The sequence below is a fragment of the Euleptes europaea genome, chromosome 11, assembly GCF_029931775.1.
Source record: "Euleptes europaea isolate rEulEur1 chromosome 11, rEulEur1.hap1, whole genome shotgun sequence".
Lineage (NCBI taxonomy): Eukaryota > Metazoa > Chordata > Lepidosauria > Squamata > Sphaerodactylidae > Euleptes > Euleptes europaea.
The window spans coordinates 9,765,827-9,791,422 of record NC_079322.1 but is presented as its reverse complement, the minus strand read 5'-3'; the positions used below and the strand labels follow the sequence as shown (position 1 = coordinate 9,791,422).

At 43.3% G+C, this 25,596-nt stretch overlaps 1 protein-coding gene across 1 annotated transcript in view; it reads right to left on the bottom strand.

Moving 5' to 3' along the window:
- Positions 1–12,808: 12,808 nt before the first annotated feature.
- Positions 12,809–25,596, bottom strand: part of NR4A3 (nuclear receptor subfamily 4 group A member 3) — a 31,051-nt gene continuing 18,263 nt past the window's right edge. The window contains exons 4-6 of the mRNA XM_056857327.1: positions 19,892–20,091; positions 17,360–17,538; positions 12,809–13,074 (exon numbers count right to left, since the gene is read on the bottom strand). Coding sequence (XP_056713305.1) covers positions 12,809–13,074; positions 17,360–17,538; positions 19,892–20,091 — 645 coding nt within the window. The remainder of the gene's footprint in view (positions 13,075–17,359; positions 17,539–19,891; positions 20,092–25,596) is intronic.

The window sequence follows — 25,596 nt, the reverse complement described above, 5'->3', positions numbered from 1 at the left end:
CCAATTTTTTAAAAATTCCAAAAGTCTTTCAGTGGTATGGTGGATGAAAAGTATAGGGGAAATTATTCACACACAAATCAGTCAACAATAAATATAGGGGAAATTATTCACACACAAATCAGTCAACAATAAATGTATTTTTTAAAAAAATCCTACCCTTTGTTATTTGTCTAAGCAGCCCTCAGTTAAAGCTGTCACTCTGCTTAGATTGGCAGAAATGTGCGCATGTATAGTTTTTTTTGGGAAATGTAAATCTATTCATCGGGCATATAAGTTGTTCTGTGCCAGTTGATCAGACCAGGTGATTGGCTCACATCTGATCATTGAAAAGGCAAGTTTGACTGTGAATCACATTTAACAGGAAATTCACAGCTTCTCTCATTTCAATGACATGTATCCACCCAACCATCTCTGGACTTTGTGGAGTGGCACGTTTCTGCTCCCTCTCCTGCTGAAACCCATAAAGCCCCCTGAAATTTTGTTCTAGAGGGTCAACAGTTCATAAGGAACAGCTTAGAGGGCAAAACGGGGGATGGGGGGAGACTCTGGAGTGGAAATGGAAGCCCTGTCTTGCCCAAATGTAAATGCCATTCCATCAGAGGAACTGTGAGTTTGGATACTTGCCAATGACCTTCCATCTTAAAAACAGAGAAACCACAAGCACTTTTCAAGGATTATCAAATCACTGGTTATCTAAGCATAGTGCATACCCTGCTCACAAATCAAACTGAAACTTATGAACTAAAGAATTGTTCTACATGCATGACAAAGAAATATATGCAGTAATGTATTCTCCCCAGGACTAATTTTGGTCATTTTTTGATATTTTATTTTGAATCCCAGTTTCAAAAGTTTCCATAACGATATTTCATTTGCCCATTTACAATTTATATTCAGGATTTCAGGGGGGGAAACCTTCTTAATAACCTTCTTACAACTTGGGAAAGATTATTTTTTTTCTGTGCTTCTGAATAATTTACTTCTCTTCTATGGCAAGTGGTCAAAAAGCATTTTTGAATTAAAATGCTGAAGCATCTACAACGAAAAATGAGTGAAACTTTTCTGAAGGTTTATGAAAGATGTTCCATAGCATTCACATTTTCATTCTGACTTATTTTCCAAATCTATCAAAGTGCAAATAGCAAAAATGGAAATAATAGTGTCCCTGTAGAAGTCAAGATCAAATCTAGAGTTACGCAACCAAGTGAATAAGTGCTTTTCCCAGCAGAAATGTATTGAAAACACTGAGTTAAGGCTGCATTCACCTTTTCTAAAAAATAGAGATACATAAAACATAATCATTTAAATATTCACGTAAGGAATAAAGAGTGCTTGAATTTTCTGTCGTACTTGAGAATACCTTTGTTTTATCTGGAACTATAAATAGTTCGGTTTATGTTAGCAACTTTTTGAAGATGAAGATAATCTCAACTGCAAGTCCACAACGTCCCCTATGTATTGAAGCACAGAGCTCTCTCTCATCCCCAACACTTCCCATTCATGTAGGGTTGCCAGGTCCCTCTTTGCCACCGGTGGGAGATTTTTGGGGTGAAGCCTGAGGAGGGCGGGGTTTGGGGAGGGGAGGGACTTCAATGCCATAGAGTTCAATTGCCAAAGCGGCCATTTTTCTCCAGGTGATCTGATCTCTATCGGCTGGAGATCAGTTGTATTAGCAGGAGATCTCCTGCTACTACCTGGCAGATGGCAACCCTACATTCATGTATTTTGTTGAGCTGAATTATTTGAATCTAAATTAATACCACCCCTCCCCCTTGTGAATATAAGTATGTTCTATGTCTGCTGAAATGCATGTACATCTAGGTAGAATACCTATAAGTTTTTCTACCCTGGGCTGCAGAGTGTGCAAGCAAGTATCAACCTCATAAAGTGTGCAAGCAAGTATCAACCTCATAAAGCAGGGATCTCTAATTCAAAATTGATTATATATCTTATGCACATGCCTGGGCTGGTATAAAGTTATCTATCTATATATGGTCACACATTTGTTTAATACTTGTGTGTGCATTTTATGAGTTTTTCTTTGACCACTGAGGAAGGCCTGTAGGCCAAATCGTGTCTGGTCTGTGTGGTTTAGGTCTATCAACCTTACGAGTTGCCATTGAGCCTTGTTTTATAATTTTTAATGTTTTTAATCGAGATATAAGCGTCTTAAAATTAAAAAATGTATATTATATAATTTTACCTTTTCCACCTAACCTTGGGTAGCCAGAATAAGTTTTTGTCATACAGTACGGAAAAGCTGGGATGTCTCTGGATGCTGGAAGATCTTATCGATGGCATACGCCTTCCTTATGGTAATCCTCCCCTACAGAAGAAGGACGGGGATTGAAAGGACGCAATTGTTGTGAAGGCTAGATATGATTACTGAAAGCTGCCTCGGACTGCTACTGCTGGGGAGCTCTCTCTTGGTATTTACCAGGGTGCTGCGAAGAGAGATGCCCTGGCGCTTCAGCCATGCATTATAGCTGACAGACTGTGTTAGAAACAGAGAGGAAGCTGTAAGCAATCTCAGCATGGGTGTTAGCCAAACTGGCTGAATTATTCATTTGTGAATAAATTAACAGATAAATTTAGCTTTCCCTTCTCAACACAAAACATCCAGAAATGGATCCTCAGTCCTAAGAATGGATTGGTTTTCTAAGTATTTGCCAGTGACTTTGGCTGAGCTCTTGTTAGGATGTGTTGAGAAGCAGCCCGTGTGAATTCTTGTGGCCTGCCGGACCAGACATCTTAATTTGTTAGTGCGTGTTAGAATTTTTAAGTTACTCATATCTATACTTCAGAGGTTGCTTCACGCATTAAAGAAGAGGATCTTGTTACTTCAAAGGGCTCGCTACCAATAGGGTTGCCAGGTTCCTCTTTGTCATTGGCAGGAGGTTTTTGGGGCAGTCTGAGGAGAGCAGGGTTTGGGGAGAGGAGGGACCAATGCCATAGAGTCTGATTGCCAAAGCAGCCATTTTCTCCAGGGGAACTGATCTCTATTGGCTGGAGATCAGTTGTAATAGCAGGAGATCTCCAGCTAGTACCTGGAGGTTGGCAACCCTAGCTACCAAGACTGGAATACCACAGGAGCTTAGGCTGAAGAATCAGAAAGGACCAGCCCCACCCTCCCACTGTTTTTAGGCAGAGGAAAGTCACACATACGTTTTCAACCACTGCATTGATGTTCTCCTATGTTTTGGGAGGAGCTTATTGGCTGTCCCAGGGGGCTGTTTTTGTGTAGTGCATGGTGTTTGAAATTTTATGACATTTTATTACATGACAACCACTGGGGTTTAGAGGTTTATGTATCTGGGAGATCTAGGTCCAAACTCCACCATAGGGTTGCCAGGTCCCCCTGGCTGCCAGCAGGGGGTGGGGCTGCCAAATCCAGGATGGGGAACTCCTGGAGACTTGGGGCTGGAGTCTGGAGAGGGCAGGAACCTCAGCAGGGAACAATGCCATAGAGTCCACCCTCCAAAGCATCCATTTTCTCCAGGGGGAACTGATCTCTGTAGTCTGGAGATGAGCTGTAATTCCGGGTCCCACCTGGAGACTCTGGCATTCCTACCCCACCACCATGGAAACTCACCGAGGGACCCTGGGCCTGTCATCCTCTCTCTCTCTCATGATCTACCTCATCGTGTTTTTGTTGTGAGGATAAAATAGAGAAGGGGAGATGGACATTGGTAAATTATGTTGGGTTGCCATTGGAGAGAAAAGTGGAGTGTAAGTCTCTAAATAAATCAGTTCACCACACATCTCATGACCATTACACACCCTGGCTCTGTGTGTAAAGTTCCGCCAAGTTGCAGCTGACGTATGGCAACCCAGTGGGGTTTTCAAGGCAAGAGACTAACTGATGTGGTTTAACCAGGTCCAACCCTACTAAGCTTCTGAGATCGGAGGAGATCGGGCTAGCCTGGGTCATCTAGGTCAGAGCCGGTGAAGATTAGTTGTTGCTAAATCCTATTAAAAGAGGTAGGTTGTCAGTTTGCTGCAACGATTTTGTTCCATTGTATTCAAAGGGTCACAGTCATAAGTCATTTTAAACTGGATTGATGCCATGTTACAGAGGTCTCACAGTTTCCAGCCATACAAACTCTCCAAGTTGTCCTATATAGTTGGAGTTTGGCGTGCCGGCCACGGCAGCCTCACCAAAAGACCCTTCGGTTTTGGCTGAAAGAAATGGAAGGAACAGTGTATGTGGGGGGGGGGGTCAACTATCCACACTTTACACACAGAGCCAGGGTGTGTAATGGTTCAAATCTTAGCAAGCTAGTGTGCTACCAGTGTGGTGTAGTGGTTAAAGTGTTGGACTGGGTTCTGGGAAACCCAAGTTCGAATCCCCACTCTGCCATGGATTTTTCCTGAGTGACCTTGAGCCAGTCACAGGCTGTTGCTTTTGAGCTGCAGGACAAGCCGAGCTGAGGTTGAAAATGTTGTCAAAGCTGCAGGGGGCACGCGAATAGCATGGCAATGAAGCCCATGGTCTTTGCCAGCTGGGCATTAGGACATCCCTGCCTGCTTGCGCATTCTGGAACCCGCCGTGTACCTTCAGGATGCCACAGACACAACAAACAGCTGCAGTAAATTCTGCTGAGCTCAGTGGCTTCTTCTTCAGGGAAAACTGTGTCTGCAGAATCAAGGGGTCAAGTTGCAGCCTCTTCTGATAGGGTTGCCAGCTGTGGGTTTGTGAAATTCTTGAAAATTTGGGGGATGAAACCTGGGGAAGGCGGGGTTTGGGGAGGGGAGGAACATCAGTAGGGTATCATGCCATACAGTCCATCCTCCAAAGCGGCCATTTTCCCCAGGAGAACTAATCTCTGTGGTCTGTGGTCTGGAGATCAATTGTAATAGAAAGAGATCTCCAGATGCCACCTGGACAGTGGCGGATCTACTATGAAATTAATGAAGCTTAAGCTTCAGGGCCCATAATCCCGGAGGGGCCCTGAAGCAACTTTTTTTTTTAATGAGTGAATTTTTCAACAAAATCGATGGACTTTTTAAAAAGTGTTATTAAAATAAGGCTATTTTAGTGATAGAAACATAAGCCAATGGGTTGAAGTATTTAATATTGACCTTAGAATATGCTCTAATACCCATTTCATATGGCCTCAAAATGTCCCAGTAATTGGTCAAATTTCAAAATTTTCTTGAGGGCTTGCAGTCCCCAAACCCTAAGCTGCATGGGTTCACTGAGTTCACCAGAATCTATTCATAGCCTACATTTTGGCAGTTGGATCCTCGAATCCTTTGTTGGTGCATGGCTTAATAGTTCTATAGCTCCGCCTTCAGGCTAGAGCCAATCAGAACCATAAAAAGACATCTGAATTCTCTATTCAGGCTGCATTTTAACACCAAAACCCAGATTTTCACCTTTATCCTAAGGAGCCCCCTCTGATGACCTTCTACCTCTCTACTAGTGAATGAACCAATACATCTGCCATAGAACAACCCCATTGAAGAAGATAACAGGCCCATTCTCAAGGACTCCATCACACCACCCTGTTCTCCACCATTTGGGCCTAGAGGTCCTTGCAAGGGCAGCAAGTCCCTTTGGACCTTGTTGGATGTTGCCCTATTGTTGCTGATTGCAAAGGGGCCCCCATAACAGTTCAAGCTTCAGGGTCCCAAAAATGTGGTCCGCCACAGCACCTGGAGGTTGGCAAGCCCATTTTTGAGCAAGTTTAATGGTATCGGTCTCCTTGAAAATGCTCTGTCCAGTTCTTGTGTATCACTGTGCAAAGGTAACGTTACAACGTCATGCACCAGTTGCTACCAGCAGGAGTGAATAATAGGAAAGTCCTGAACAGGCAGCAGCTGGCATTTTGTTTAATGATCAGGCTTTGTTTTCTCCTTCTTCACTTTCTGAGGGCCCGGCCACAGCCTGTGCTTATTTTATGAGCTCTGTAAGTCTGGGGTGCAAGCCAAAAATTCCAAAAGGCGCAGGGGTCGTAGCACAGAGAGTTTGGCCCCGCTGTTCTGTTTTAAGAGGCGCATGTATAGTGGGCAGGGAGAGAATGCCTGGAGACAAGAGGAAGTTCAAGTACAAAGCTGGCAGAGAGGAGCTGGAGATCACCAGGAAACAAACAGTTGTATCACTCTGGCATTTGGAGTACTAAAGGGTGGGGAGGAGATGGACAAATTGTATGGAACTGGACTGGGAACACTCCTGGGATCAGATGCTCTGAGGATATTCTCAGGATCAGGTGAACCAAACTTCGCAATGCAGCGTTTGTGGCTTCATGGGCCTTTTGCCATGGAAGTTCAAGGCCGTATCCACATTTTTTTGAAGGGGGGTAGAAGTACAAAATGACGCCCCCTATATATTATATACACATTTTTCTTTATATATATGTATATAATCAACAACTCTTTTAAATGATAGAATAAATTATGTTGACCTCTATTAACTGTTAATGAATAATTACACTTTTGCATTATTTTATCTATGGGGGTTACCGCACTTTGTATTCCCAGCGATGTATTAAGAGTTTGAAAATGTTATAAAAAACATCGCTTTAAAAGGGTTTTTGGATACCACGGCTTTAAATGGTTGGAAGACGTCTTCACAGATAAAGGGCCCAAACAAAGTGCGAACAGTGTTTTTTATAACATTTCCAAACTCTTAATACATCGCTGGGAATACACAGAAAGTGCGAACAATATTTTTTATAAAATTTCAAACTCTTAATACATCGCTGGGAATACAAGTGCGGTAACCCCCAGTCTATAATGTTTGAATATTCCCTCAACCCCTCTGCACACATAAAAACCCAACTCAAGGAGAACGTTTTTCAGCCTAGCCTTTTCCCAGATATTTTTTAAAAAAATATAGCACACATAATTTGGACATGGGAAACACCATGGGAAATAGCACACATAATTTGGACATGGGAAACACACTCCTTCGCAGCCTGATAAAGCACAGCCCAAGAAAAGCTTTATTTGGTAATTAGGCTGCTAAAAGCCAAAATGACTAAACTGAAGCTACTGTACTTAGTCACTGGAAAAAGCTCACTGGAAAAGACAATAATGCTAGGAAGGCTGAAGACGGTAGGAAAAGAGGAAGACCCACTGTGAGATGGATTGACTCAATAAAGGAAGGCATGGCCCTCAGTTTGCATGACCTGAACAAGGCTTTTAACGACGGGACATTTTGGAGGTCATTGATTCATAACTCAAAAGCGACTTGATGGCACATAACGCATGTGAACAGGCCCTCTGTTTTTGTCCCCTCCTCTTTCCCAAGGTGTAAAATCAGGCTCTTTGGGGAGGCCAAACCTATCAGATGAGAGGGCAGGTCTACTCAGTTCTGTGAATTTAGGCAGATCGTGAGAGGGAGGGTAGGAAGGGTTGTGTCAGTGCTTGGCTCTTGTGGCCCCTCCTTACATGCCCAGGGTAATGCCAATCACCAAGTTCCTTAAAAGCAGATCTGAAGAAAATTTCCTAAGTAAGTAAAAACCTTTCAGTAGTCAGTAAATTCCAACTTTATTCTGTTGCTTCCAGATAAGGGCTATGATGTGACCATCAAATCATGATGCTTCTATCTATCTGTCTGTCTGTCTGTGGTCCGTCCGTCCATCCATCCATCCATCCATCCATCCATCCATCCATCCATCCATCCATCCATCCCATGTTTATTCGCCAGGATCTCAGGCCAGCATACAAGGTGGTTCTAGGGTTGCCAACTTAAGTTGGGAAATTCCTGGAGATTTTGCAAGGTAGTGCAGGGTTTGGGGAGAGGAGGGACACCAGCAGGGTATAATGCCACAGAGTCCCCCCTCCACAGGTGCGATTTTATTCAGGGGAATTGATCTCTCTAGTCTGGAGATCAGTGGTACTTCTGGGAAAGCTCCAGGACTCACTTGGAGGCTGGCAACCCTAGGTTTTTCCCTCCTCTGTTTTGCCCCAACAACCCTACAAGGCCCAGGTCACCCAATATGCTTCATGATTGAGTGGAGATTTGAACCTGGGTCTCCCAGCTCTTAGTCCAACACTCTAACACTACAGCATACCAACCATTCTTGTCTTGCTTACTTTTAACCTTTGTTCTCTTCTGTCCCTGCATTATCCTCTCTGCTTACCTTGATTCTCCTTGATGCCATTTGCTAATCTGCTCTGATATCACAATGGGCTCTGATGTCACAAAGAAGTCAGTCTTGCAGGTGAGTCTTTGGCCTCACTTGCGAGGTTCCTAGGACAAGAGCAGACCTGATATCTCTAAGGGTGCCAACTTCCAGATGGGCTTGGAGCTCTCCTGGAATTACACCTGATCTGCAGACTACAGCCATCAGTTACCCCAGAGAAAATGGCTTCTTTGGAGGGTGGACTCTATGACATTTTACCCCACTGAGTCTGCATCTTTTCTCTTCCCAAACCCTCCCTTTCTCAGACTCCACCCCCATATCTCCAGCTATTTCCCAACATGGAGTTGGCAACCCTAGATCACTTTTGTTGGCATTGTTTCTGTTGATCCAGTGACCATCACAGAGGACCATACAGTTAGCAGTTTGGGGACTGTTAAGAGATGAATTCCAAGGTCTGCAGCCAGCTTTTAGCTTATTAGCCCTGTAGTATATTTATACTATACACTTTCTAACATGGCAGTGGGTTGAGTGGGTGATTCTGGAGCTATCACAGGAACCAGCAGATACCACTCGCTATTTGTCAGATAGAATTAAGTCATCATTATTTTAAAAAGTTATTCCTCAGAATCTGAGCACTCCATAATTAAATTAATTGTAATGTGACCACAAAACAAAGACAAGATTTCTGGTGGAAGGAACCAACCCAAGAAGTTCGTAGTGGAATTGTACACAGATGTTGCAGGCCTGAACATCCGCTCTAATATTTAATAGTAAAATAGGGATCACGTGCCATGGTCCTGATCTAAATTGGGGCCCTGCGCATTTGAGAACTGAGCTCCCATGAGGAACTTTTATCTGACTGTATGCCCCCGTGGTGCTCACAAGTCATATGTAATGTGTAATTTGCTCCTTTGGTATAGAGGTTAAAACCCAGTTATGAAACTATGAGTTTTAAATCGATGCTTCATTCATGCCTGCTCGGGTTAGCAAAGGAAGTTTCTAAAATATTAATGCATTTATTTAACCTTCCCCCCAAAGAATCTACAACTGCAGATGGAATGCTGAAAACGCTGGATTTTGGGGTGGAAGAGACCTAAGAATTGGGGAGGCATGGCAAATTAATATTCTTTTGAGCATCAGGCAGCCAACACAGGAGTGTCTTGGCTCAAAAGTAATCACGGTACATTCACCCGCCAAACACCATAAAATTTGCAGTGCCATATTGGTATGCCAGGAGAAGAGCTAGATTCAAGTCCAATAGGTTTCAGTAGGGACCTGGCTTGAGAAATCCTAACCATAGTTAGCAGAGAACCCTCCATTCAAACAATCTCTTTAACCCTAGTTAGTTTAAATAAGCTATGGTTTTGCTTGATGTCTAAACTGAGCCATTGTATGTATGGAGAGCCAGCGCAGCGTAACAGTTAAGAGTATCCAACTAGGATCTGGAAGACCCAGGCTTGAATCCCCATGCTGCCATGGAAGCTTGTTGGGTGACCTTGGGCCAGTCACACACTCAGCCTAGCCTACCCCACAGGGTTGTTGTGAGGATTAAATGGAGGAGAGGAGAATTATGTAAATTCCCTTGGGGAGAAAGGTGGGGTATAAATGAAGTAAGCAAATAAATAAATTTATACTTATTTTGTAGTATTTAGCGGGGACCACTTCCAGTGGATACAGGGTACAGGCAAGCAGGCACTGCGGTTATCTCTGATTTTATTTTTCCAGCTATGCCGTCCAAGTTCCTGCCATCAATTTTTAAGTTGTTCCTGCCCCCATTTATTTTTTAATACTGGAGCAGATATATTTTTAATACTGTCTAAGAGATAAAAAATTCACATCAGACATTAACAGAATTAAGCATACTTATTCAACACACATGGGGCCTCTGGGAAAAACATTATTCAATTTAATCGTTTTAATTTACATTGGATATGTACAAGAGCATTTCTTTCAACCCCACAGGTTAGCACGCATGCTCACGCACACACGCAGATGCACACGTGAATGAAAGCACGGCTGTTAGAGGAGCAGAGGAACTTCTGAAGCACTCTGTTGTCTGAAACCAAGGCAAGGCACTCTCCTGTAACACCTGGAATATTCCTGAATCGAGCCTATGAAACAAGGCATACGCACACAGTGAGAGCTCTAAGAAAAAGAATAATCTGCTTTACATTTCTTTCTCTTTTGCTCTTGAGATTTGTCAGTGATCATACTGCATGAATAAATGTTTGATTTTAAATAAATATGAAAAAAAATTCCATAGGTCACAAGCCCGAAAATTACATTAAGGAATATCTATGGAAGACTGAAGAATAAGGATTACTCGAAATCTGCCATGGGTCCGGGAATCTTCCAAACACAAAGCATATTCTGTCGGAGATCTCCTTTTTGCTAAAGAAAAGTTATTCTAGGGAACGACTGATTTATGCCTGAGGACCTCATCTTGTGAACAGCAGGAGAATCACATTCTCCCATGAAAACTGTTTTTATCCCCTCCTGACCTTCCAGGTTTTGTGCCCAATGAAAGAAGGCATCTCAACAGAATGAGAGTACGTCATGAAGCCCAATAAAATTAATGTAAAAAAGTTCTCATTGACTCAAATGGGTTAATGATGGTCTTTTGCACACATGGCAAATTATTTGCATACCTCTTTATATCCTGTTGAGTTTGTGTATATAATAAGTACAAAACTTCAAATTAAAATCAAAATATTTTTGCCGTGCAGGTTCAGGCACAACGAGAGCAACCTGCAGGAAAAATATTACTTCATTGTGATATTTAATTAGGGTATTATATTTGCACATGAAGTCAATACTCCCAAAAAAGAGCAATACTTTTTCTCAAATATTATCTGCGAGTAAACTGAAAATATTAACTATAATGATTAGAAGTCTCCCTATTGACACTATTAGCAATCTTGATAGAAGACTTTCTTTAAAAAAAAAAAAAAGCACATCCTAACATGACAAACAATAAAATACCAGGCAACTGTTTGAGTACCAGATAATAGCTTGAGATCTGGCTTATTCTTTTGCAGCTATTAGGGAGTTCATTTGGCATCTGTTTGATTGTATAATTTAATTTCCATATAAACAGCATAGTTTTTTTTAAAGGAAAGACAAAACCCCTTAAATTGTTTAAAGCTAACAAAAGATACAGGGACTTCAGGTTGACATTCAAAAAGTTCTTTTTTTCTTAGCAAAATGACCAATGAAATTTTGACTTAATACAGTGCATATAAATTTTTTTGTAAAGAATGAAAATATTTAAATATTATTTAAGTTAGCAAAACATGAGCAAGTTTTTCTTTAATATCAAAGTGCTAGATTGTACTGCCTTCAAAGTCACTGCAAAGAAACAGTAAAGATAAAGTTTGCTTGTGAAAGGACAGTTTTTTATATACAACTGGTTAATAAAAACACACACATACGTGTGCGTGTGAGAGAGACTATCCACACCCACACGCCCATTATATAACTGAGTCAGTGTGAACACACTATTTCGTCACTTGGTGTAACATGGCTCCCAGGAGCTGGCAGTCGTTTGCAATAAATACAGGCAAAGCTTTACAATATATCATGCATACAAATATTTATACAAATAAGGACACTATGCAACAAATTGTTTCATATTAATATGGCATCAACAGTATAAACATACAAAAAGGGGAGTAACATACACGGAATGTTTAAAATGCAGCCCACAAAACCCTTAACATTTACATTCAGACTTATTTTTTTTACAAGACTGTTCTTCCACATGGTCTTGTATCAGTTTACTAACCGATTTGCTAGATTCTAAAACCTGACTCTTACCCTGTCCGCTCCAGTCATGTATACACTGTTCTTTCCTTAAACGGCCCAAGAAAGGTCAGCGGGTGACCCCCCCAGTGGCAAATGGCTCCTGCCCCTTGCTTTCCATAGATGCTTGTCAGTAAGTCATGCTACATTGATCCAAAGTTTGGGAAAACTTTGTCCTGGAAGTTAGTGCATGTAAAAAAACCTTTATTTCCCCCCTCCTCACTTTTATTTCTTTTGTTTTCATTTTCATATTAAAATAAATTATAGTTAATAAACAAGACTTAGTAAGACAGCACTTTAAAAAAATTGCACTTGACCACGGGGGGCTAACAGCCATTGTCGTTTTGCTATAATCTGCTTTTGTACGAAATGGTGAACGAACGTTGTTAGAATATTTTTTTAAAGGAAAAAAGAGAGCGAGAGGCTATTTTAATTAGTGCCAGCGTAAATGTGCCCTTTGTCCGGGAAGTATGCTAAAAGGTATAAACTGTAAAACACAGACTACCCTGATGAACAAATTGTCGTCATTCCTGGTTTCAAAACACAAAGCATCTACAATTGTCTATTCACCACAGAGGATGCAATAGATTTTAAACAGTCCTATTAACACCTTTATTTTATTTTTTCCCTGCTGGGGTACCATCATTCAAAAGTGCCATATTAGCCATTTTAAAAAAGCCAGGCCCAAAACAGCACTCGGCTCCCCCCCTTCCCTATCTCCGGAACTGTACGTCATGTTTGAGGCCTCAGTTTGCAAGGAAATGCATTAGAAAAAGTCCACCGTTTAGGGCAGGAAATCCTTGGGGTATTCCCCCCCCACCCCGTTCAATGGGAGCAGCACTGTTAGCGGTCCAGTCCCAACCCTTTTGCCTTCCCTGGGAGACAGTCCCCTTCCCCTACAGCCCCGGAACCCCTCAGAACGGCAAAGTGTCCAGGAACAGCTTGTCAATGATGGAGGGGGGAGGTACCAGATCCTCCAGCTTCAGGTAAAAGATTCGCTGCAGTCCTAATGTGCAGAGCGAGCGCAAGTCAGTGAGCACCCCCAGGACCTTTGACTCGTCTGCAGACTCGAACGGTGGTCCTTTGCTCCGGCAGCTGAAGGCTAAGTGATCTTTCAAGCCACTCATGATCTTGTTGCATAGCTCATGCACTTTCTTTGGTTCTTTTAATCCGTGTCGTTCTGCAAGGTAATGGAGAGGGGAGGGGGAGAGAGACGAGGTGAGCTGCCATATTGTACGCACACGTTTGCAAGCAATTCAAGAGTGAATATGGAGAACGCTAAAATACTGATAAATAGTATAAGATTTGAGTCCAGTAGCACCCTAAAGACCAACAAGATTTCCAGGGTATAAGCTTTCGAATGTCAAAGCTCCCTGAAAATCTTTTTGGTCTTTTTTTTTGGTACTTTATTTTACTGTACAGCAAAACAAGTCATAATAACTGTTCCATTTAAACTACAGTTCTCTTCCAAAATTATATCCAACCAAGACAAATCTTTGTTTCTTTGTAATGCAGACAACTTAACATGTAATTAAAAAGATTTGATTTTATGTATAAACACTCTATGCATTGAGAGTCTTCTTTTTACTCTCTAAAAAAGAGTGGAATATTAAACTTCGGATTTTGCTCTGTTCGCTAGGTTAACCCACCTGATTTACAAGAAAACAATAGATGAATTTGTGATGAAATGGCAACTCTTTTATGATTATTATTCACTTGACAAATGAATTATTCTATACATTAAGATACTAATGACTTATAAGAACATGTCTAGTGAGATTCAGGATGTTTTAAATGTTTAGCTTAAACAATAGAAGTTAGAGCATTAGTTTCCTTCAAGATTAAATCACATTGAGGTCTGGGGATGTATTACATTTTAGTGATTTTTAAGAAGTTTTAATGTTTTAGATGAAAGTTACAAGCTTTGATATTAGTTTTTTCTCTTCTGTTGTTTGGATTAAATCAGGGCGCAGACGATGAAATATGCTTTATCCCTGTTCCCCATCCCTCTTTTTCTGTACCCTTTTATTAAAAATAAATAAATAAAAGAGAGTCTTCTTTTTCTTCCAGACATTGGCTAATTTTATTCTGGCAGTCGTAATAATATACAAGGTGGGAGTCAAAAATGTCTTAGGGAGAGGTTCAACATAGTTGAACAAAAATAACTCCAGAGAAGGGACAACTGTGTACTCAAAACCCCCTTGATAACATGATAGTCAACGTATGCCAATAATGTCTTGTTCCTCTTTAAGGTGCTACTGGACTCAAATCTTGCTCTTCTACAGCAGACCAACACAGCTACCCACCTGATAAACATGTGTGCCTTTGTGTGTCTGTAAGAGCTACAAAAGCAGGCAGGAGACATTCAAGGCCAGCTGACCTAAGTTCTCACAGAGCCACTGATGTTCAAGAATTGCTTTTTCCAAGTTGAAACCAAAATGATATAACTCCAGGTGAACAGAAAGGAACTGAAGACTATGCAAACTGCATTTATGCAGTTATTTTTGTGCCATTCTTCCACTGGATGATTTGACGACAGAATGGTCACAGAAGGTGTTTTGGAGATTTCCCAGCTTCCCTACCAGTTGTGAATGCTCAATAACTATGGCAACCATTATTTATTCAGTGAATTCAAGTGGAGATCAATATCCTCTGCTAGCTCCATCAGTGCTAGGCCTGGAATTCCACTAGGAATTCATAGACACTCTTCTAAGAAACCAAAAGCACCTCAGCCGACCTTTGCTATTTTCATTATCTTCTACTTTTTGCAGCTTATTTACCTCTAAGGGGTTGGAGATAAAAGTAATCTCAAAGTCAGGCTATTTTGGGTCTGGAAGAACTGATCTGCTATACAAAGTACTGAAGATAGATACGACACTGCTCAGATTCTTTTTTCTTTTTTGGTTTTTTTTTTTAACTTTAAAGCTTTAAATCCCTAAAATAAAACCTTTATCACATTCCATTTCTACCAACATTGTGATCAAAGGGGCAAAGCTTAGCTCCAGGGTATGTTACAAACTCCTTTAGGGCAAGTTGGCTGCAAAAAAACCAATATACATCTCCCCAAAATATATATTTTCACATGTGGCAAGGGCTCTGATTTGTCAAAACCCAAAGGAATCTAGATTTGTTTGTGTGGTGAATAAAAATAACTTTTGTGATAATGAGATATGTGACACTAGAGATGTATGGTGGTGGAGACCAGGTCCCACGGTCTCTTGGTCTGAGCCTTTTTTTCATGAAGCCAGAATAGCACAGCGGTTGGAGTACTGGACTAATATCTGGGAGACCTGGTTTCAGATCCCAACTTTGCCATGCAGCTTGTTGGGTGTCCTTGGGCCAGTTGCTCTGGCTCCCTAAGCTACCTCACAGGATTGTTGTGAAGGTAAAAATGAAGGAGGAGAACTAATGGACGCTACCCTGATGCCTGTGGAGGAAAGATATCATAAGAACAGGTCCTAAACAAATAAGCAGATGAGAACAAAGCAGCAGGGAGAGCCAGCATGGTGTAGTGGTTAAGCGCGGTGGTTTGGAGCGGTGGACTCTGATCTGGAGAACTGGGTTTGATTCCCCTCTCCTCCACATGAGCGGCGGAGGCTAATCTGGTGAACTGGATTTGTTTCCCACTCCTACACATGAAGCCAGCTGGGTGACCTTGGGTATGTTACAGCTCTCTTCGAGCTCTCTCAGCCCCACCTACCTCACAGGGTGTCTGTTGTGGGAGGGGAAGGGAAGGTGATTGTAAGCCGGATTGATTCTCCCTTAAGTGGTAGAGAAAGTCGGCATATTAAAACCAAGTCTTCTTCTTCTTAGGGACTAGAAATTTCCCCTTTAACCTCAGGTTTAGGGTTATGGCAGTGTGCTTTCCCCACCTTGTTTTCCTTGGCCAGTACTGGGCTTGGATGTTTCACCCCAGCTGCACTTACTAAGACTCAAGAAGCATCAGCAGTGCTCTATTCTCAGGCTTGCCTGGCTGGCTATTTTCTGGCAGCCCTTACAATCCTCCTCTTCCATCTTCCTGTGGCTAGCAACTGGCAATCCTGTACAACAAGAGAGGCCTGCTTACCTCCTTCTGCATCAAAGGCAGTTGGATTGTCCCAATCCCAGCTGCTTTAAGTTCTTTAAATCTAACAGGGCTGCTGTCATTGCTTAGCCTGACCAATGGGAAGACATCTGTGCAGCCGCCTATGGGAGACCGGGGAGGGGGCACGGACATGGGGGGTGACATCATATCCATAGTACGTCATTCCCAGGTTGAACCCGGAAGCCATGGGATGTCACTAGGATTCAGCAGAAACCTTATTGTTTTACTACAGAGTTTCTGCTGAATCCAAGAGCAGCTTAATGGCACTTCCAGGTTAGAACCAGAAATGACATCACACTGTCAATGCAACAATGGTTTTCCTCTTATTTTCGCACCCCCTCTACCAGCCTACCAAGCAGTGGTGAGGGTCGGGAGGCTGCTGGTGTGAGGTTTCCCCTAACCCTGATACCCTTCTGCCTGGGTACAGCATCTATCTCCATAGTCAGTGTCCTAGGAAGAGGAGAAGGAGGAGAAGAATTGGATTTTATATGCCGACTTTCTCTACCATTTAAGGAAGAATCAAACAGGCTTACAATCAACGTCCCTTCCCTTCCCTACAGCAGACAATCTGTGAGGTAGATGGGGCTGAGAGAGCTCTAAGACAGCTGTGACTAGGCCAAGGTCACCCAGTTGGCTTCATGTGTAGAAGTGGGGAAACCAACCCGGTTCACCAGATTAGAGTACACCATCTGGTTCTCCAGATTAGAGTCCACCACTATACCCCAGATATAGCTGAGCTCAGGCAGACCATCCTGGTACCACCTTCGGGTATGTCAAGATAATCCCCCTCCTGTTGGTTACTGTATCTAATCCTGATTCCCCTCATTAGGTACGTTTCTTTCCCAAAGGATGGCGATTAGATTTAGGGGTACCGATGGCCATAGAAAGAGGAACGGTTTCTATCCCACAGGAAGTGGGGCGCTTGAGCCCCCTGATATTATGGGCACGTGCATCTAATGGATCAAGAACAGATGAGGCCTCTTGCCTACTGCAGATTGCTAGGGAAAGTGTAGGATTCAGCCCAAGTACAAGATTACTTAAATTCAATGGAAGTAGAGTTGCAGGGTAAATATCAGTTGGCCCAGGCAGTATACAACAAAGTAGAAGCTTGCAGGGTGGAAATTTTGAGTAATTTTTTTTTTAAAGCAAAACAGCATCAAATTACAGGGGAAATGTTTAGATGTCAGGAATGCAGCATCACCTTCTCTGAATTGGGAGCATTCAGTATTCCAGCTCTTGTTTTCAATTTGGCCATTGCAAGCATTTAAGAATAATCCGTATTCCATCTGGAATTCAGTAAGCGCGACTGGATATTTTTACTCAAACATCATTACTGGTAAAAATAACTTGCAGGGATGTTTTTCCACCAGAAAGTGCTTACCTGTGATCATACTTAGAGCTGATAAGCATGCTAAGGCTGGGATATCAAGGTTGAGGCTCTGTAAATTTAAGGAAAAGTCTTTAATGGAGTCGAGCCACTCCCCAAATCCGCGAAGGCACTGAAGTCTATGAAGCACGAGTCCATTGCAGAAAACAAACTTATCTTCAGCGGTGTCAGACCTTCAATGTATTTTTTTAAAAAAGAAGACGCATGTCATAAGTATGTATCCAAGTTGCATGTGCGTTGACCGCTGTTCTGTAAGCATAATATAAATTCCAGCACACCATAGTACACATGCACATGCATCTCAGCTCTTTCTTGGGTCAACAGTCAAGAGAGTGTTTTATGATTATGGCGTGTGCACAGTTCAGGGCCACAAAGGAATTTTTGCATGTGGTTGAAGAGAATGCAATTAGGGAAGAATTCATCTGCTGCTAAAAGACACCAACAGTGCAATACTAAACTGAGCTATACCCCTCTAAGACCCCTGATGATAATGGCGTTAGAAGGGTGTAAATCTGCTTAACAGTGCAGTGGAGAATCAGGACATCAGGTTTTAAACACAACAAAAATATAGGCAGTGGTCTACAGGGGATGCAGACCATGGACCCAAGACATATTTGGTGGTGGAAAGTGCCGTCAAGTTTTAGCCGACCAATGGTGACCCTGTAGGGTCTTCAAGGCAAGAGAGGAACAGAGGTGGTTTGCCATTGCCTGCCTCTGCATAGCAGCCCTCAGCTTCCTTGATGGTCTCCCATCCAAGTACAACTGAGGACCGACCCTGCTTAGCTTCTGAAATTTGAGGAGATCAGGCTAGCCTGGGCCATCCAGGTCAGGGCCAAGAAGAATAAAAAGGAGAGAAGAGTTGGTTTTTACAACCCAATTTTCTCTACCTTTAAGGAGTCTCAAACCAGTTTACAATCACAATCCCTTCCTCTCCCCACAACAGGCACCTTGTGAGGTAGGTGGGGCTGAGAGAGTTCGCACATTTATTTGTTAATAAATCCCACTGACGTCAGCTGTTTTCAGATAGCCTGATCTCATCAGATCTCGTGGGGCTAGCCAAGGTCAGCCCTGGTTAGTACTTGGATGGGAGACCAAGGGTCATGAGTCTGGTGAGGGGTGTGGAGACCAAGTCTGTGAGGAAACGTTGAAGGAGCTGGGTATGTTTAGCCTAAAGAGGAGAAGACTGCGAGTTGATATGATAACTATCTTCAAGTACTTGAAGATAGTACTTGGCTATCATATAGAGATTGATGCTGAGTTGTTTTCTGTTGCCCCAGAAGGTCGGACCAGAACCAATGGGTTGAAATTAAATCAAAAGTTTCTATCTAGATATTAGGAAGAATTTTCTAACAGTTAGAGCGGTTCCTCAGTGGAACAGGCTTCCTCAGGAGGTGGTAAGCGCTCCTTCCCTGGAAGTTTTTAAGAAGAGGCTAGATGGCCATCTGTCAGCAATGCTGATTCTATGACCTTAGGCAGATTATGAGAGGGAGGGCATCTTGGCCATCTTCTGGGCATTGAGTAGGGGTCACTTGGGGTGTGGGGGAGAGGTCGTTGTGAATTTCCTGCACTGTGCAGGGGGTTGAACTAGATGACTCTGGTGGTCCCTTCCAACTCTATGATTATATTATTCTAAGTGTCAGTGTTCGTCCATGGAAGCAAATTCATGTATACAGAAAGCTAGCACACTAGAAAAAAGGATAATACAGAACCCTTCTGACATCCAATTTTCAGTGTGTTGAGAGTTGTGTGTGTGTTTTAATGTAGGATAAAAACATTCAGTTCTGCTGATGGATATGAAACAGACAAGGACCATTTTATGCTTCTGTCCCGGGTCACTATGGCCATTAACGCATGGCTATAATCAAATTTCTTTGTCCCTGTCCTATCTCACGTTTTATGTCCCCACATTCAAAAAGTTGAATGCATGGGGACATAAAACAGGGACAAACAAATTTGACTCCTTTCCCCACTGGGTAGAAGGCACTGCCCGGCCCCGGCTGGAAGAGCAGCGGCAGTGGCGGCACAAGAAGAAACAGAAGACAGACTTCTAATTATCCAGGATGGCCCAGGCTAGCCTGATCTCGTCAGATCTTGGAAGCTACGTAGTGTTGGGTCTGGTTAGTGTTTGGATGGAAGACCTCCAAGGAAGTCCAGGGTCGCCATGCAGAGGAAGGCTATGGCAAACCACTTATGAACATCTCTTGCCCTGAAAACCCGAAGAGGTCGCTAAAAGTCAGCTTCAACTTGATGGCACTTTCCACCACCACCACCAATTATCCAGGGGAATTTTTTTCCTCGTAATTTATTTTAGATCCTAATTAGGCCTCTGATAATGCTATCATGGAAGGTTGCCAGTTTCCAGGCCAGAGATGCTAACAGTCACCACAGTGGAAAACCAAACAGAACTGGATCTCTATAGCTCCTTGCCAAATCATGCTTTAGAGTAGCACGTGGGCTCAGAATTTGATTTTGGAATACTAAGAAGTCGGGTTCTTTTGCACAAACTGAGTTGCTTCTCAGTCTTACCTGATGGACAGTCTCAGTACAAAAAGCTCCAAAAAAGCTGATTCGATGAGTAATGTTTGATCTTCCTTTGGGAGGTCCGTAAATCCTGGGATTTTTTCCGCCCAGCTCCTGGATATGTCGAGGGAGGCCGTGAGAAGGTTGTAGAACTGTTGGACATGTTCAGCATCGGTACCTACAGCAGCCTGCTCAGTAGAACAGTACTGGGAGGAAAGCCATTCCAGAGAGAGAAATATATATATATTTTAGGATGCTTCAACTTTTAAAAAGTTGAGGTAGAAATTTCACATAGGCTGTAACTGTGAATTGTTTGCTCTGTGATCTTTTAAATGTACCTTTTAAAATAATTTTGAACATGCTGTGATTGTTTGAGATGCTCATACTACACCTCCAATACCATGATCTAGAAAGGCATTTTATAAGTAAACAATAATAGGGGCATACCTCCTACATCAAAATTAACATAAGCATCTTCCACAGGTGCCCCACCACCTTTCCGAGGTGGAAGTCCTGCCTCCCTTTGCCCGGGAACCTCTACCCCACGTGGTAGGAAATGATCCCTTGACCCATATGACCCTGAGAGGTCTCTAATATCAGTGCCCCTCCAGGGCTGCAGCCCACTGGAAAGTTGCTCAGTTACTTGCCCTGTTACCTGTATTATTTTCTTTTGGATTAACGTGATTAGAAGAGCCAGTGTGGCACAGCAGGAACAGCGTTTAAATTTGGGCTGGGTGCATTAGGTTCAAATCCTTGTTTGGCTGCAATGCTTACTAGGCAATCTTGGATCAGTTACTATTAGGGTTGCCAACCTCCAGGTGGTGGCTGGAGATCTCCCGCTATTACAACGGATCTTCAGGCAACAGAGCTCAGTTCCCCTGGAGAAAATGGCTGCTTTGGCCACTGGACTCTATGGCATTAAAGACCCTCCCCTCTACAAACCCCACCCTCCTCAGGTTCTGCCCCCAAGATCTCCAGGTATTTCCCAACCTGGAGCTGGCAACCCTAGTTGCTATCTTTCAGCCTGATCTACCTCACAGGTGGTACACTGCTTGATGCACCACTGCTTTGAGCTCTTTGGATGGATGGCAGGATAGAAATGTGGTAACCTTTCCAAAAGAAAGTATCCCCCCCATTTTCGTAAATCCAACATTTGCAAAACTGAATATGCATTTTAGGTCAACGGTTATGCACACACGTTGCTTGTAAGAATGATGAAGTGATGTTCAGGCAAACATTCTGGCACAGATGTCAAAAATCAGAGTGGAACTATGCATGGCCAACAGAATCTCTAGATCAAGTTCTCACTTCTCCCCAGAAATACAGAGGCTTAGTTCAGACATAACGTGCAACCGTGGTTTGTCTCAATTACAGGCTAGTTTCTGAAACCAGGATTTTGCAGACAATCACCAACCCTGACTTTCCTCTACAAATGCTGGTTTCACTTCCTTCTTCCTGTAGACCCCACCAGGGTCATCTAGTCCAACCCCCTGCCCAATGCAAGAATTTCACAACTACCTCCCCCCACAAACAGTGACCCCTACTCCATGCCCAGAAGATGGCCAAGATGCCCTCCCTCTCATGAACTGCCTAAGTTCATAGAATCAGCATTGCTGACAGATGGCCATCTAGTCTCTGCTTAAAAACCTCCAGGGAAGGAGCACTTACCACCTCCCGAGGAAGCCTGTTCTACTGAGGAACCGCTCTGTTAGAAATTTTTTCCTAATGTCTAGACGGAAACTCTTTTGATTTAATTTCAACCCGTTGGTTCTGGTCCGATCTTCTGGGGCAACAGAAAACAACTCGGCACCATCCTCTTCAAGTACTTGAAGATGGTTATCATATCCCCTCTCAGTCTTCTCCTCTTCATGCTAAACATCCCCAGCTCCTTCAACCTTTCCTCATAGGACGGTCTCCAAATCCCTCACCATCTTTGTTGCTCTCCTCTGGACACGTTCCAGCTTATCTACATCTTTCTGAAATTGTGGTGCCCAAAACTGAACACAATACTCTAGGGGATGTCTAACCAGAGTAGGGTAAAGCGATACCATCACTTCACGTGATCTGGACACTATACTTCTGTTGATGCAGCCCAAGATTGCATTTGCCTTTTTAGCTACTGCATCACACTGCTGACTCATGTTCAGTGTTTGGTCTACTAAGACCCCAGGATCCTTTTCACACACACTACTGCTAAGACAAGTCTCCCCTATCCTATAATTATGCATTTGATTTTTCCTACCTAAATACAGAATTTTACATTTATCTCTGTTGAAATGTATTTTATTGGTTTTAGCCCAATTCTCCAGCCTGTCAAGATCATCCTGTATCCTGGCTCTGACTTCTACCGTATTTGCTACCCCTCCCAATTTAGTATCATCTGCAAATTTAATAAGCATCTCCTCTATTCCTTCATCCAAATCATTTATAAAGATACTGAACAACACAGGGCCCAGGACAGATCCCTGAGGCACTCCACTAGTCACTCCTCTCCAAGTGGATGAGGAACCATTAACTAGCACTCTTTGGGTTTGATCTGTCAACCAATTACAGATCCACCTATCAGTAATAGGATCTAAACCACATATGAACTAGATCAGGGGTCGGCAAACTCAGTCAAAAGAGCCAAATATCAACAGTACAACGATTGAGATTTCTTTTGAGAGCCAAATTTCTTAAACTTAAACTATATAGGTAGGTACACTGTTTATTAACTTAATAAACTTTAATTAAAGTTTTAAGTCTTAATTAAACTATAGGTACACTGAATAAAACTTGATATCATACTTAATAGTGATCTTATTTATTGATAAAAATTAAATTGTAAGTCCCTGCCGTTTCCCCCTCCCCGTCTGGAGTCCTCATCTGGAGGCCCGGTCTACCGCCATAAAAGCCTATTGGTAGACCTGGCCTCCGGCTGAGTCCTATTGGGAGGCCAGGTCTACCCATTGGCTTTCTTGGCAGTAGACCTGGCCTCCGGAGGCCCATAGAAGCCAATTGGTAGACCTGGCCTCTGAAGGGGGACTTTTCCCCCTCCTCGGAGTCCAGGTCTACCGCCAAGAAAGCCAGTGGGTAGACATGGCCTCCCAATGGGACTCAGCCGGAGGCCAGATCAACCAAAGGAAGCCCGCCCCGCCCAATAGCTGATAGGGGGGGGCAGGAACCGCCGAGCCGCCCGCCCAGCAATCGCGCGGCTAGAGGGAAGGCTTTAGCCTCCCAACCATTGAGGGCAAGGGAAAGGGGGATCTGGCCATTCTCCACGTCAGGGGGGGGGAGAGACAGCGCGCCCGCTCGCCTGCTCTCTCTCAGGCGTGCCGGCTCAGCAGCCCGGCTGCTGGCGCGAGCGGGCGTGAGAGCAGGGGCTCTGAACCAAGTTCGGAGTGCAGCACTCAACGGGCCAAAGAGCCGCATGCAGCTCAGGAGCCGCAGTTTGCAGACCCCTGAACTAGGTTAAACTAATTGTATTCTATAAACTTTAAACTAACTTCAAAACCATAGTGTCAGAATCTGGTTTGACAGACCCTAATGAACCATAGTTAGCAGAGTGGTCTGCAGTCCGATAATCACACTGACGGCAGTTAGTTTAATTAAACCCAAGTTTTGTGTGATGGCTGAACTGAACCACCAGGCCCCTAAACATGCATTGTGACATTGCTCTGCCACGCTTTCCCCCACCTGGCCTAGCAGCAGCTCATGATGTGAAACAGGGAAAGGAAATGCACAAAATGTGAGACCATAACAGCAAAAAAAGTCTATGATCCTACATGTTTGGAGGGTGCACAACACCAGCATGCCCATTTTAACAGCAGCTCCATTTGTACAACATTTTGAGTCCTATGGTGTCATCCTAAGCAGAGTTACTCCTTTCTAAGCTCATTGGTTTCAATGGACTTAGAAGGGTGTGACTGCACAGGCTCACACTAGAATCACAGAAACATAGAGTAGGAAGGGACCACCAGGGTCATCTAGTCCAACCCCCTGCACAATGCTGAAAATTCAAAACTTCCTCCCCCCCACACCCCCAGTGACCCCTACTCCATGTCCAGAAGATGGCCAAGATGCCCCTCCCTCTCATGATCTGCCTAAGGTCATAGAATCAGCATTGCTAACAAATGGCCATCTGCTTAAAAACCTCCAGGGAAAGAGAGCTCACCACCTCCCGAGGAAGCCTGCTCTACTGAGGAATCGCTCTAACTGTTAGAAAATTCTTCCTAATATCTAGACAGAAACTCTTTTGATTTAATTTCAACCCGTTGGTTCTGGTCTGACCTTCTGGGGCAACAGAAAACAACTTGGTACCATCCTCTATATGACAGCCCTTCATGTACTTGAAGATGTTTATCATATCACCTCTCAGCCTTCTCTTCAGGCTAAACATACCTCTTAGTGACCCCACTGCCATGGTTTTCCAGAGTGCCCCCAACATCAGACAGCATTAAAAGGATGCAGGATAAATTCTAACATGAAGTGCAACGCTTAAAAAAATTAAGACACTTCAGTGTAAAACAATACTTTCCAGGCTGCCTGTATCCTCCAGACAGAGTGATTTCAGGGTTCAGATAAAGGACCACTCCGGTAATGATTAGGGAAATGATCTACCGTTCCTCAATCCACCCACCGCCATATTTTTCCTTTCCTGCAATCCACCAACAACCCCTTCCCACTATCCCCTTCCAATTAATTGCTGGTAATTCCTGCATTTTAATAACAGGTCCCATTTCTGTCTCTTGTACCACCAAAGCATAAATCAAAGATGGCCAAGCAAGACTGCATGGGGCCCTCTGACACATGCTGAATAATGCATGTTCAGTGCACTTTCACACTCATTTGCAAGTGGTTTTTGCTGTTTCACATGATCAAATCATGCTGCAAAGTGCATGGAAAGTGGATTGAAAGTACATTATTCGGCATGTGTGAAAGTGCCCTATGAATACATGCAGTTACTTCTAAATCTGGCCCATCTAATGTGAAATTCGGTGTGCATTTGGAAGGTCTGCTTAGATGAATTTTTTTAGGAATTTAAATGGAAAGTAATATAGTTTATTTAAGAATCTTTGTGAAGTTTCTGGGGAGGGATTGCATGCCTCTAACTATCAGCATTTCGAGGGAGGGAGAAAGCGAACTTGAAGATTTCTTCACTCCCTGTTTACAGACCGCACAGCTCAGCCTGTTTCATTCCAGTGTGGTCTGTGTTGGTTTTTCTATCTTTTTAAAGAACTATTTTTTCTACTTTAAAAATGCCAGGGCAGTGCCTGACTGTCCCTGTAGACCGCCACAGGGCTACTGACCTTTCCCAGAAGGCTTTGCACTGGCAGACCTAGCTGCCGCCCCATGTCTGAGCGGTGGCAGGAGAAAAACGATTAGAAAAAACAACAACAGCAACATCATCTGCACTACTACATCACTTCTTAGGAAAACCTGGAAGGGATGTAGGGTGGCTCAAGGAATTGTTGGAAATTCTATGGTTTTACCTAGGGTTGCCAGGTCCCTCTTTGCCACTGACGGGAGGTTTCTGGGGCAGAGCCTGAGGAAGGCGGGGTTTGGAGAGGGGAGGGACTTCAATGCCATAGAGTCCAATTGACACAGCGGCCATTTTCTCCAGGTAAACTGATCTCTATCGGCTGGAAATCAGTTGTAATAGCAGAAGATCTCCAGCTAGTACCTGGAGGTTGGCAACCCGTTTTACCATTTAGTTTCCAGGGATACCTAGA